We start from the raw sequence: 15146 nt of genomic DNA, 5'->3' as shown, positions 1-15146 counted from the left end.
GAAAGGGTGTCATTAAGTAGTCTGGTAGAGGACGCTCAGACAGCATTGTTTACAATGCTGTAAAGCATGGCTGAACGCCCCACCAACCTTTGGTTAAATTACGTACAAGAGAGAGGAAAAGTCACCAGCTGCCATTTAGTTTCAATCAGTGGGTGTTTTACAGTGACAAGTGATAAGTTGTCACTATGTTGCCAGCTAGGTGGGCCCAAAATAGATGTGGATTTTATGCGCATGCTGAGCAATGACCATAACTGCTAGTCGGAAGTGATGGCAGCATGATATACTTTGGTTAGTTGTTGGTTATATTTGTAGTTATTTATAATAAAGTTCATGTTTAAACTGTAAAACATCAAGCGTCAACTGCATTTCTTTGTCATAAGGGATTGCTAATATCAGGGCTGGTGCTAGCCATTTGGGTGCCCCAAGCACAAGTGCTTTGTAGTCCCTGTTCATCATTACAATGAACAATAATTCAGAATTCCAGTGCGGTTCTCTTCATTTCCAGAGTAACTTCTTAATACTCAATATTAAATTAATAGTTATTATTTTAATAATAATTTATTAATGTTTTGAAAACAGCTGCAAATAAATGTTTTTGCATTAACAATGGCACCAAACATGACAAGAAATAAATATAAAATTTAAAATAAATACCACCATTATTAAAAAAAAAAAACTGATTTGTGCAGCCACAATAGACTGAACATTGCACTGAACTTTGTAAGCACAGAACATAGTATTCAAGTATTTAGCCTTGTAAACATACATGTAAGTGATAATGTGCAAATTTCTTCAGTAAGTAATATACATAGTAGTACTTATGTATATTACTTACTGAAGAAATTTGCACTTATTAATCTCAACCTCGCACATCTGTCCAGAATGTGGTGGAGAGTCCAGCAGGCGCGTGTTGGCGGGGGAGCAAAGGGGAGAAGTTGGTGCTTTTAAGTGCTGTGCGTCCACAGCGGGGAGAGGAACAGGTGAAAGGGTGCCCACGCTTAAGAGGCGAGCAACTCCAGACCACCTTGCTGACCCCTAGCGGGATACCTGGCCACATGGACAGATGCATAATCCAGTGCATAAAGTCTCCATATTTAATTCTTATGAGGAAAAGAACAGGGATGCGGGTCTGTCCTCGCCAAGACAGGAGCAGGAGTCAGATTTAGTCCTCGCGGGCAGCGTCAGGTGCTGTTGGAGGTGAGCTCGCAGCTCTGGCTGATGGAGGAAACTGTGAGCTGGAGACGGGGGCTCTGCAGGCACAACGCAAGGCAGGGTGCCAGCATGTCATGACTGTGTACCCACACTGACTCCTGTGGATGACACGGACTAAGTGTCTGGTGAGGATTCCGATACGGTCCAGCTCAAAGGGGTACATGGAGAGTGCTGAATGAGAATGGGGAATGGAAAATAAGAGTAAGAAAGGCGAGGATGGACGGGAGGGAGAGGGGAGGATGATAAGAATGGCTGTGATTGGCTGGCGAACTCGGCCACCTGCGACCCTGCAAGGAAATGACAGCCGCACTTCGCACCTGATTTTCCGGACTTCCCCGCAGTCCTCAGCCGGTGGTTATCGCCTGGCTGCTGCAGTTCTCCATGCAGCCTCCCGACATACCAGCCAAAACACAGCGCGATGACATCACCTCCAAAATGTCTGAAGTGGGGGAAAATGCAATCAGATATTTTTTTTTTTTTTTTTTTTTTATGTCAAAAGTTTAAGCAGTTTCCCTTAATGCGGAAAAAACACAAAAGTCTCTTTGGTTTGTGCAAAAACGAGAGAGGGAAAGAAGTCTGAGGTAGAAGAGGCACAGAGATCACCACTTTGTGAAGAATAAAATTTAAACAGGCGCACTGGAAAACGTGTTTACCTCAAATCACACTGACAGTCCAGATTAAAAATAAAAAAAAAAACCTCTGCTGCTTCTCTGTTTTATTCACAGGAGAGAACGAAAACAGGTGCGTGTTTTTATCCACTTCTCTGATTAGGCCGATCCATTAGCTTGATTTTTTTTTTTTCTTTTTTTTTGGTCCATTTCAAAATGAGCAAATATTTGCACAAAAACAAAAAAGTCTATCAATTTGAACATTAAATATCTTGTCTTTGTGGCGTATTTAACTGAATATAGGTTGAAGAGGATTCGCAAATCATTGTATTCTGTTTTTCTTTACATTTCACACAACGTCCCAACTTCATTGGAATTGGGGTTGTATTAAGGGGGGATTATATCCCCTTTAATCAAGTTTTCTTCTTCTAGCCATAATGTATAGAGGTATTTTCAAAGTGTAAATCTCCATGAGTCCTGACTTTTGCTGATGTCCACTAGGTGAGTCTCCTGTGCCACCGCCACCTACTGTGACATCGTCCACCCTTTCCACCTCAACTATGCCCCCTCCTCCCCAGCCCAAGCAAGGCAACTCCACGCAGCAGGATCGCAAGGTTCCCCCACCCATTGGCACGGAGCGGTTGGCACGCATCAGGCAGACTGGTTCGGTCAACCCACCTCTTCTCACCACCAGCTACACAGCATCTGTCGGACAAGGAGGCATTTGGTCGTTTGGTGTTGGCAGTGGTTCAGGTGAGGTCTTATATCACATCTGCAAATACAACCAGTCACAAACTACAAAAACAAATGCAGTCCAGGCACTCCAAAAATATGAGCTGCACAAGGAGGTATTAAAAGGCCTTTATTTTAATGGCCAAGCCACCGTGTTTTGACCATACACCCGGTCTTCCTCAGGGCTTACATAAAAAAGTATAAACAAACAAACTTGACACACACAAACTGTCTTAATCCTGCTTATCTTGGAGTTGACAGATGTACACGGTCTTAAATATATAGGGGTTAAAAAAAAAAAACCTGTGCTACAAACGTATTACCTGTTCCAACAAAAACTGAAACTGATCAATGTACCAGTAGCTTGCAGTGAGTTGTGAGCAAAACAGGATTACAGAAATGCATTCCCTTTTAGTATGAAAATAATATATAAAAATAAAGTATAAAAATGAAGTGGGCTAAATAGATAATTGGCAAAGCTTCTGGGGAAAACCTAGTCTTGTTAGGAGAGACGGCATCCATCCCACTTTGGATGGAGCAGCTCTCATTTCTAGAAATCTGGCCAATTTTCTTAACTCCTCCAAACCGTGACTATCCAGGGTTGGGACCAGGAAGCAGAGTTGTAGTCTTACACACCTCTCTGCAGCTTCTGTCCCCCTGCCATCCCCTCATTACCCCATCCCTGTAGAGACGGTGCCTGCTCCCAGACCACCAATAACCAGCAAAAATCTATTTAAGCATAAATTCAAAAAGAAAAAATAATATAGCACCTTCAACTGAACCACAGACTAAAACAGTTAAATGTGGTGATGAATATGTTAGTTTAAATGAGTCAACACCCCCGAGTCACACTAACTGCCAGAACGCTCGTAGCACGGGCCGAGGCGGAGGATTAGCAGCAATCTTCCATTCCAGCTTATTAATTAATCAAAAACCCAGACAGAGCTTTAATTCATTTGAAAGCTTGACTCTTAGTCTTGTCCATCCAAATTGGAAGTCCCAAAAACCAGTTTTATTTGTTGTTATCTATCGTCCTCCTGGTCGTTACTGTGAGTTTCTCTGTGAATTTTCAGACCTTTTGTCTGACTTAGTGCTTAGCTCAGATAAGATAATTATAGTGGGCGATTTTAACATCCACACAGATGCTGAGAATGACAGCCTCAACACTGCATTTAATCTATTATTAGACTCAATTGGCTTTGCTCAAAATGTAAATGAGTCTACCCACCACTTTAATCATATCTTAGATCTTGTTCTGACTTATGGTATGGAAATTGAAGACTTAACAGTATTCCCTGAAAACGCCCTTCTGTCTGATCATTTCTTAACATTTACATTTACTCTGATGGACTACCCAGCAGTGGGGAATAAGTTTCATTACACTAGAAGTCTTTCAGAAAGCGCTGTAACTAGGTTTAAGGATATGATTCCTTCTTTATGTTCTCTAATGCCATATACCAACACAGTGCAGAGTAGCTACCTAAACTCTGTAAGTGAGATAGAGTATCTCGTCAGTAGTTTTACATCCTCATTGAAGACAACTTTGGATGCTGTAGCTCCTCTGAAAAAGAGAGCTTTAAATCAGAAGTGCCTGACTCCGTGGTATAACTCTCAAACTCGCAGCTTAAAGCAGATAACCCGTAAGTTGGAGAGGAAATGGCGTCTCACTAATTTAGAAGATCTTCACTTAGCCTGGAAAAAGAGTCTGTTGCTCTATAAAAAAAAGCCCTCCGTAAAGCTAGGACATCTTACTACTCATCACTAATTGAAGAAAATAAGAACAACCCCAGGTTTCTTTTCAGCACTGTAGCCAGGCTGACAGAGTCAGAGCTCTATTGAGCTGAGTATTCCTTTAACTTTAACTAGTAATGACTTCATGACTTTCTTTGCTAATAAAATTTTAACTATTAGAGAAAAAATGACTCATAACCATCCCAAAGACGTATCGTTATCTTTGGCTGCTTTCAGTGATGCCGGTATTTGGTTAGACTCTTTCTCTCAGATTGTTCTGTCTGAGTTACTTTCATTAGTCACTTCCTCCAAACCATCAACATGTCTATTAGACCCCATTCCTACCAGGCTGCTCAAGGAAGTCCTACCATTATTTAATGCTTCGATCTTAAAAATGATCAATCTATCTTTATTAGTTGGCTATGTACCACAGGCTTTTAAGGTGGCAGTAATTAAACCATTACTTAAAAAGCCATCACTTGACCCAGCTATCTTAGCTAATTATAGGCCAATCTCCAACCTTCCTTTTCTCTCAAAAATTCTTGAAAGGGTAGTTGTAAAACAGCTAACTGATCATCTGCAGAGGAATGGTCTATTTGAAGAGTTTCAGTCAGGTTTTAGAATTCATCATAGTACAGAAACAGCATTAGTGAAGGTTACAAATGATCTTCTTATGGCCTCAGACAGTGGACTCATCTCTGTGCTTGTTCTGTTAGACCTCAGTGCTGCTTTTGATACTGTTGATCATAAAATTTTATTACAGAGATTAGAGCATGCCATAGGTATTAAAGGCACTGCGCTGCGGTGGTTTGAATCATATTTATCTAATAGATTACAATTTGTTCATGTAAATGGGGAATCTTCTTCACAGACTAAGGTTAATTATGGAGTTCCACAAGGTTCTGTGCTAGGACCAATTTTATTCACATTATACATGCTTCCCTTAGGCAGTATTAGACGGTATTGCTTAAATTTTCATTGTTACGCAGATGATACCCAGCTTTATCTATCCATGAAGCCAGAGGACACACACCAATTAGCTAAACTGCAGGATTGTCTTACAGACATAAAGACATGGATGACCTCTAATTTCCTGTTATTGTTATTGTACTTGGCCCCACAAATCTTAGAAACATGGTGTCTGACCAGATCCTTACTCTGGATGGCATTACCCTGACCTCTAGTAATACTGTGAGAAATCTTGGAGTCATTTTTGATCAGGATATGTCATTCAAAGCGCATATTAAACAAATATGTAGGACTGGTTTTTTGCATTTACGCAATATCTCTAAAATTAGAAAGGTCTTGTCTCAGAGTGATGCTGAAAAACTAATTCATGCATTTTTTTCCTCTAGGCTGGAGTATTGTAATTCATTATTATCAGGTTGTCCTAAAAGTTCCCTGAAAAGCCTTCAGTTAATTCAAAATGCTGCAGCTAGAGTACTAACGGGGACTAGAAGGAGAGAGCATATCTCACCCATATTGGCCTCTCTTCATTGGCTTCCTGTTAATTCTAGAATAGAATTTAAAATTCTTCTTCTTACTTATAAGGTTTTGAATAATCAGGTCCCATCTTATCTTAGGGACCTCATAGTACCATATCACCCCAATAGAGCGCTTCGCTCTCAGACTGCAGGCTTACTTATAGTTCCTAGGGTTTGTAAGAGTAGAATGGGAGGCAGAGCCTTCAGCTTTCAGGCTCCTCTCCTGTGGAACCAGCTCCCTTATAGTTAGGGCTGGATCAGGTGACCCTGAACCATCCCTTAGTTATGCTGCTATAGACTTAGACTGCTGGGGGGGTTCCCATGATGCACTGAGTGTTTCTTTCTCTTTTTGCTCTGTATGCACCACTCTGCATTTAATCATTAGTGATTGATCTCTGCTCCCCTCCACAGCATGTCTTTTTCCTGGTTCTCTCACTCAGCCCCAACCAGTCCCAGCAGAAGACTGCCCCTCCCTGAGCCTGGTTCTGCTGGAGGTTTCTTCCTGTTAAAAGGGAGTTTTTCCTTCCCACTGTCGCCAAGTGCTTGCTCACAGGGGGTCGTTTTGACCGTTGGGGTTTTTACGTAATTATTGTATGGCCTTGCCTTACAATATAAAGTGCCTTGGGGCAACTGTTTGTTGTGATTTGGTGCTATATAAATAAAATTGATTGATTGATTGATAGTAAATGTTAATTTATAGTCCATTTATTAACCAAGACAGCTACTGTGACTTCATTTGCTGCAGTGGTTTCCCAAGTGAGCAACATTAGCTAATTGGTATAGAATAGGCTCAAAATTGAGCTTGTTGAAATTGTTTATGAACAAATATGCTAGTATGTGTTCATTGGTTATTATGGTGCTACTCAATTACTGATTTATATAGGTTTAAGTTTACTTAGCAGTATTGATGCCATACATTTGTTTGATTGGCTCCACGAATTTTTTGATCACATTTTGTGCACTGTATGATACATTAGTCTGCGCAGACTAATTAATCCAAAAATGACAATGGCACATTTCTTATGTTTTACTTCCTGTGCTAAATGTTGCTAATGTTATCCATGTTATTAGATTGACTAGCTTAGTTGCATTTTTGAGTTCAGATTATTTTAATTAAAAAAAAGTACATTTGAAAATATGCCATTTTCTCTCCCCATTTTTTAAACTCATTTTTTGTACTCCTTGTTGGCGTCAGGGCTGTGCAAAATTTTAGAATTGTAATTCTGCATCCTGTTTGCTACGTCAGTTCAAAAGTCAAATTCAGGAGTGATTCTCAGTTTAACTGAATATTGTGCAGCCCCATTAGGTTTTCCATCGTGGCTGAAGTCACCACTGTACTCTACACTCACTGCTAATCAAGAGCTGACAGATGTTTCAATTAGCTCATCAGCTTTGGGCAGACCAGAGAAATATGGAAAATGTTCAGTTAAGAGATGCCTGATCCAGGGCGGGGAACCACTGCGCTAGTATGTAGTGGTGTAATGGGTCATTGTTGATCCATGATCCCTGCCGTCATGACTGCCCCCTGCAGTTCGGAACGCATGTGAGCTCTGGATTAATTGTAGAATTTATACACAGTGCATCCACAGACAGGTGGTGGAAAGTGGTTTGTGTGCTTAGTTTCAGTGCAGAAGGTTCCCAGTTCAAACCCCACTGCTGCAACATTTCTCCATGTAATGGAGAGTTGCGTCAGGAATGGCATCCGACTTGTCAAATCAACATTGATCTGTTATGGCGACCCCGAGTGAAAACAAGAGAGCAGCTGAAGGGACTTACTTACATAATACAGTACATCCAGAAAGTATTCACAATGCTGCACTTTTTTCCACATTTTTTTATGTTACAGTCTTATTCCAAAATGGATAAAATTCTTTTTTTTTCCCTCAAAATTCTACACACAATACCCCATAATGACGATGTGAAAAAGGTTGTACATAAGTATTCAGTCTTTGCCATGAAGCTCAAAAATGAGCTCAGGTTCAGCCTGTTTCCACTGATCATCCTTGATATTTTTCTAAAGCTTAGTTGGAGTCCACCTGCGGTAAATTCAGTTGATTGGACATCATTTAGTAAAGCACCCACCTGTCTGCATATAAGGTCCCACAGTTGACAGTGCATGTCAGAGCATAAACCAAGCATGAAGTCAAAGGAATTGTCTTTAGACCTCCGAGACAGGATTGTATCGAGCCACAAATCTGAGGAAGGGTACAGAAACATTTCTGCTGCTTTGAAGGTCCCATTGAGCACAGTGGCCTCATCATCCATAAATGGAAGAAGTTTGGATCCACCAGGACTCCCCTAGAGCTGGCCACCTCTCTAAACTGAGCGATGGGGGAGAAAGGCCTTCGTCAGGTAGGTGACCAAGAACACGATGGTCACTCTGTCAGAGCTCCAGCATTCCTCTGTGGTGAGAGGAGAAACTTCCAGAAGGACAACCATCTCTGCAGCAATCCACCAATCAGGCCTGTATTGTAGAGTGGCCAGATGGAAGCCTCTCCTTAATAAAAGGCACATGGCAGCTGCCTGGAGTTTGCCAAAAGGCACCTGAACGACTCTCAGACCATGAGGAACAAAATTCTGTGCTCTGATGAGACAAAGATTGAACTTTGTCTTTAATGCCAGATGTCATGTTTGGAGGAAACCAGACACTGATCATCACCTAGCCAATACCATTCCTACAGTGAAGCATGGTGGTGGCAGCATCATGCTGTGGGATGTTTTTTTTTTTCTTTTTCTTTTAACCTTTATTTAACCAGATTATTCCCATTGAGATCGAGATCTCTTTTGCAAGGGAGACCTGGACAATTATGAAGTTTCCAAATCACCTAACCTGCATGTCTTTAAATGTGGGAGAAAACTGGAGCACCCAGAGGGAGCACCCAGAGGAAACCCCCGCTAACATGGGGAGAACATGCAAAAACCACACAGAAAGGCCACAAAGTGGGAATCGAAAACCATGACCTTCTTGCTGTGAGGTAACAGTGCTAACCATTAAGCCGCCATGCTGCCTGACAGGAACTGGGAGACTAGTCATGATGGAGAGAAAGATAAATGGCGCAATGTACAGAGACATCCTGAATGAAAACCTGGTCCAGAGTGCTCTTGAGCTCAGACTGGGGCGACAGTTTATCTTTCAGCAGGACAATGACCCAAATCATACAGATATCAAAGGAGTGGCTTCAGGACAACTCTGTGACTGTCCTTGAGTGCCCCAGCCAGAGCCCAGACCTGAATCCAAGTGAACATCTCTAGAGAGATTTACAAATGGCTGTGCACCGACGCTCCCCATCCAACCTTATGGAGCTTGAGAGGTGCTGTAAAGAGGAATGGACAAAACTGCCCCAAGATCGGTGCACCAAGCTTGTGGCATCATATTCAAGAAGACTTGAGGCTGTAATTGCTGCCAAAGGTGCATCAACAAAGTATTGAGCAAAGGGTGTGAATACTTATGTGCATATGATTGATTAGGTTTGTTTTTATTTTTAATAAATTTGCAAAAAAAAAAAAAAAAAAAAACCTTTTTCATTTTGTTATTATGGGGTGTGGTCAGTGGAATTCTGAGGGGAAAAATTATTTTACACAAAATGTGGAAAAAGTGAAGCACTGTGAATACTTTCTGGAAGCACCGTAAGTGTGATTTGTCATGACTCATTTCTAAAGTGATAACTGTTAATTTTGATGCAGTTGCGGTATAAGGCCAGCCCCTCTTCATTGTGAGAACAGGGGCGGCTGTTGCTTGTGCTGATCAGTCGTGAACGCAGTCTGTTAAAAACAGTCTCATGTTCCGTCAGACAGGCAGCTTGGTGAACGCTCTTAAGTGTCCCTTGTCGATGCAGTAACGTTGAAGAGAGTGAGTGGAACACATACAGCTGTGTGTTTAAATAGCCTCGTGGGGAGTTCCAGGTGCACATTCACGCAGCCTGTTAAAATCTGGCTGAAACTGAGCAGGATCTGCACACATCTGGTTCCAAAATTTGACAGTCTCTCTGGAAAGAAATTGCGATGAGGGTGAAGTGTCCATCCTCTGTTCCCTGTAGAGTCTTGAGCTCACTGAACCTTGGTAGGACATATGTATTTATCCTGAAAGGGTTATGAATAACATTATTATTGTTGCTCTCCCACCAGACATAAACTTAATTCAGCTTTGCCCAGTTTTGTGATTTTTGCCAAAAACCATTTTTATTCACTATTAGGGATGGGTATTGATAAGATTTTATCTATCGATACCATTATCGATTCCGCCTATCAGTCCGATTCCTTATTGATTCTCCTTGTGAATTTTCTGTGTACTAATAGTAGCCTTTACAGGTTTTCTATGTCAACAACATTTTATAGAGTCTTAAAGTAAATAAATATGAAATTGGTCACTGGATCCTTAAACTCTGGACATAATAAACTCTACATGGTGGATCCTTGATCTCTGGACATAGATAGAAATAAACAAAATCTGTAGTTTTATCAAAAGCATTTCCTTTCAGACATTGGCATGAATCTGAGCTGAGCTCTTGCAGCTGGCTGTGCTGCATGAATCTGAGCTGAGCTCTTGCAGCTGGCTGTGCTGCATGTCAGGATGTAATTCATAAAGAATGCAGGATGTCTCATTTTGGGAGGAAAAAAAATCATTTTAGTCTGTTGTAGTTTGTATTACAGCGATTGGAAAGAGTTGTCATTTTATTTACAGAGCCGATTCGTTTTGAAGTTAATAATTCCGACCGGACTCTGTCTCGGCAGAGAGCGGCGCAGCGTTTGGAGCTGTGCCAACAAAACAGAGGACGATTCTCGTTTCTTGACTGCAGCAAGACAAGAGTCCCAGTTAGTGACTTTATCCACACAAAAGTGACTCACGTTTTTTAGCTTTGAGAGGGGTTAAGAAGCGGACTTGCCGCTTCTAAAGAGGAGTTATTACTATTTTTGCTGTTGTTGTTGCTATTATTATTAATATATAAATACATTTTTTTTTAAAAGTACACTTTTTAATACATTTGACTCTTTTACAACAAACACTGAGCCATTAATTATTATACAGAAAACAAATGCACACAAACTTGCTGAGATGTGAACAGCTTAATGCTAACTTTAACATTGAAAATGCCATAGACATGCTAATGCGTTAGCATCGGTCCTGTTTTTAAGTTATAAAATACATCTATCAACTGTTTCAGAAGAACAGGTCGGTTTAACATAAAAAGGTAAATATTACTCAGACATATGCTCTTTAGGGTTTTAGTTGGGAAAAATTAAGACAAAGCGAAATAAAACAAAGAACCAACGAGCCAGTGGATCGAAGCAATGCTTCATTGGTTCGCGCTTCAAAGTGGAGTCGTGCTGCAGAAACGGTTGATTACAGCGCCACTGCAAATGATCATTTTCCCGACAAACACCCTCAAAAACAATGGCCACTCTGAAGGACCGATAAGGGAATTGTTAAGCAAAAAGACTATTGATGTCGGTAGATCAAATCATTTCTTGACGATACCCGAAAAGAACCGGTTGTTGATACCCAACCCTATTCACTATTTACTGTTCATATTGCTATTTAATAAAATAATGAAGTATTTTTCTTTTGAAATATTATGTAAAACATGAGTCACCACAGGCAAACTGTTTCTTTGTCCATTGTTATTTTAAAAAATGAAATGCAAAGGAGTATTTATTCATTTATTTATTTTTTGCTGATCCGGAAAATGATCAGATTCATGACTTATAAACTGTATCCAATCTGAACTGTGGCTTTTCTGATCTGTGACATCCCCTCTAGTATATGACTAGGGGCTGAATTCCATTCTTGTCTTGTGACAGAGGCCATGTCTGGTTGGTCCCAGCCTCTGATGAGCAGCCACATGATGCACCCTCAGCTGCAGGCAGAGCAGTCTGCGTTCTCTCAGCACCAGCCTATGGAGCAGGACGATACGGGCATTGCAAATCCTGCTAACAGCTATCACCAGCCTCAGCATATGCCTAACAGCTACATGGACTTCCCAAAGGTAACAACGCTATTGCTGTTCAGGGGCCTCATGTACAAAGACTTGCGTGGATTTCCTACTGAAACATGGCATACGCCAAAACCTGCAACTGGCATAAGCACAAAAAAATCCAGATGTATCAAAGTGTGCATACACGTGGATCCAAGCATGTCCCATTTGTACATCTCACTGAACGTGGAATTGAGCACATGCACCAAGCTACCCCCCCCCCCCCCCTCACGCTCCTATTTAAATATGCAAATCCATGTAAATAGGTCCTGGGAGCTGGGAATTCCCCTTCGTCACATCAGTCAACATGAATGCAGAAAAGAAATTATACAGCATGTGTGCTATAGATAACTGGAAATGACATGGAGACATGCAAGGATAGTTTATTTGGGACTCTGTCAAATGGAATAAACATGAAACGGGGGGGTTAGTGGGAGCATGTGTGAGGCTGCAACACTTTGCTCAGGGCAGCACACACACACACTGAAGTTAAAACAGTGAGGGGCAGCGCAGCCGACAGTATGTGACATTCACAACATTACACAACCGTGTATTGACAAATACTAAACACAAGGGAGACAATCAGGGGGCCTGTTAAGAAGTTCTAGTTTCAGATTTGAGAAACAAACCAAAAACTAAATAATAATAATAATAAACATATTTGAATGTGCACATGCCTAAATGTGCCCGCGCTGCTTTCATTCGGAATTATTACGGGAATAACTATTTACTCATCGCCCACGTGCTAGATGGGGGCACGAAATGTGGGGTGGCATGGAGTGGGATCTGTTTTGGTTAGTGTTAGAATAGTAAAATAAAAACGTGTCACGGAAATGTCACTCATTTTGTGATGGGAGCATTGAAAAAGAGAGACTGGGCTGCGTTGAACCAGGCCACCGAGCCACGATGTTAGATGCATTTGCGTATCACATATGATTTGAACATTGATGTAATTAAAATGTTTCCCATTAACAAAAACTGGGTTCTCACCAGGATTTTTTTTTTTTTTCACAGCATGGGGGGAAGTTACTACAATACTACCATGGGGGAGTATTGTAGGATTATAAATTTCAAAGTTTTCTTGGGGGGGCCCAAGAAAACTTTGAAATTTATAATCCTTTGAAACAGTTTCCTACATTTTGAGGGCCACTTTGTGTTGCTAACTGGGATGTTAAATAACGAGCAACATGTCCTTTTAAAAATGAAAAGGGGGAAAAAAAACAAAACAGAAAAGCCCCCCATGCTGGTTAAATAACAGCATAGGAGCCCAAATCACAGCGTAGGGGCCCCCTTTGCTCAACTGCTTGGGCAAGAATCCTGAAAAATGAATTCATCATGTGATGGCACCTTTATAGCAATATGTGTGCAGTCAATAGCTCCCATTACATTAACTAAACTGGCTCTTGCTGCAAATTACGCTTTAATGTTGTACCTGGATGACATTCGGATTTTTGAGTGACGAACCGCACCACGGTTAGTTCACTTTTGATACATCTGAAGATTGGCGTAGAGACGGGCGTACGCCACGTTTTTGTTTGTTCACATGCTATGTACATGAGGCCCCAGAATATTGGACACTCTTTATGTTCTCATTTTATTTACAAGTTAAACATGTCTGAACAGGGGATGCCCATGTCCATGTATGGAGGAACCATGTTGCCCCCTCATCCTGCCATGGCAGAGGGGCCCGGGGGACCGATGTGCAACGGCTTGCACGCTGGTGACCCCGCATGGAACCCCATTATCAAAGTGGTCCCAAACAACGCAGATAACTCTGACCCACAGCAGGTAAAGCCTGTTCAGGGCAGAACCACGCCATCTAAACCTGCACTCACTAACTCAAAGCTGCTTTTTTTGTCCCTTCAGGTTTGGCCCAGTACCTGGACACCTCATGTGGGCAACGTGCACCTGAACCACGTCAACTAGACTGTGTCCACGGCAACCAAACACACAGCATGACCCACGGCGTAAACATGTAATACCAACTGACCAATATGACCGAATAAGACGAAGAAAACTTGCGAAATGTTAACTGTAGTAGAAATCAGAGTGCAGAGGAGAGGTTGAAGAATCGGAAGTTCTCTTGACGCCCTTCTTTGATGTGCCTATCCTAAATAAGGAGAGAGGAAATTGGGTGAGAGCTGTTGTCAGTGTCCCCATGATGCAAACATACGCGATCACCTGTTCAACAGGATCATCCTCTGCGTAGTTTAGCGATTTTTGACTTAAACCCCACATACACTGTTCTCGGGCTGCAGGGGGCTCAACATGAAGTAGCTATTTAAACTTGGCCCAGAACTAGATGATTACCTAAACAGAAAGAAATCACAACCTTTTAGAGTGGTAAATACATGTATAATTGTTTACATACTAAAAAGGGTTAAAATGAGAGTAAATTTCATGTCGTATAGTGGCTCTACTTTATGTAGCCTGTATTAATGTGAAATATTTACCTTAATATTCAATAAAAAGATTCAAAAATATGTGTGGCCCTTTTATAAACTATCAACTATTTGTAGAATTATGTGGTATGTTATTTTGGATTTCATCATATGTAGTCTTATGGCTTCAAATTAGCACGTCAAGTGTGTGGGTTTTATTTATTTATTTATTCTATTTTTCATGCTAAATTGTAGACTTTTATTGGGTACACCTGTTGTAAAGCAAATAACCACAAGGCAGAGGCTTAAATCATTGAAGCATTAAGCACATCCATTGGTTAACTGGATCTGCTGAACCAAGCATCAGAACTGGGATGAAAGGCAATTTAAATTACTTTGAATGTGGTGTGGTCATTGGTGACTTGTTTCAGAAACCACTGATCTACTCGACATAAAAAAAAAAATCCAGTAAGCAGTGGTTCCTCAGATTAAAAGTATTGATGGCTGAGGTCAGAGATGAACTAGCTGCTAAAATACACACTAACCGCATCCAAAGTATGCAGAAGAACCTCTCTGAACATACATGCAGAACCTTGAAGGTGATGGATGACACCACGAGAAGATCACACTGGGTTCCACTCCTGTCGTGTTGGAACAGAAAGCTGAAGCTCATCAAAATTCGACAGTGGAAGACTGGAAAAATGTTTTGGGTTTGATGAGGCTCGAGTTCTGCTGCAGTAGTATGTCAGTATGGGCATAAATATTTAGCACCTTGTTAAATCTGCCACAAATGTTTAAGGTGGGTCTGACAGTAAAAAGGGGATCCAGCAGGTGTTTATTAACTTAATAACGTGGCTGGTGTGGAATTCCTTTAAGGCCCAAGGCTCATTGCTGCTTATGTCCAGACACTACAGCATGAAGTTACTCATGTACAGCTTCACGGACTGTGACGAAATAGTGCAGCAGATAACAGAATATTTACAGAGGAATCCTTCCAGTTGTGACTAAAAGCACTACATTCAGCAC

At 41.2% G+C, this 15146-nt stretch overlaps 1 protein-coding gene across 1 annotated transcript in view; it reads left to right on the top strand.

The window, feature by feature from the left end:
• Nucleotides 1-14214, top strand: part of ankhd1 (ankyrin repeat and KH domain containing 1) — a 158257-nt gene extending 144043 nt beyond the window's left edge. Inside the window, 4 exon segments of the mRNA XM_034181457.1 lie at nucleotides 2322-2573; nucleotides 11567-11751; nucleotides 13363-13527; nucleotides 13606-14214. Of these exon segments, the coding sequence (XP_034037348.1) occupies nucleotides 2322-2573; nucleotides 11567-11751; nucleotides 13363-13527; nucleotides 13606-13665 (662 nt within the window). The 3' untranslated portion in view covers nucleotides 13666-14214.
• Nucleotides 14215-15146: the final 932 nt, after the last annotated feature.

The sequence above is a fragment of the Thalassophryne amazonica genome, chromosome 11 (assembly GCF_902500255.1).
Source record: "Thalassophryne amazonica chromosome 11, fThaAma1.1, whole genome shotgun sequence".
In the NCBI taxonomy this organism is placed as follows: domain Eukaryota; kingdom Metazoa; phylum Chordata; class Actinopteri; order Batrachoidiformes; family Batrachoididae; genus Thalassophryne; species Thalassophryne amazonica.
Note: the sequence above shows the minus strand (reverse complement) of the source record. Positions and strands in the feature narration are given on the sequence as shown.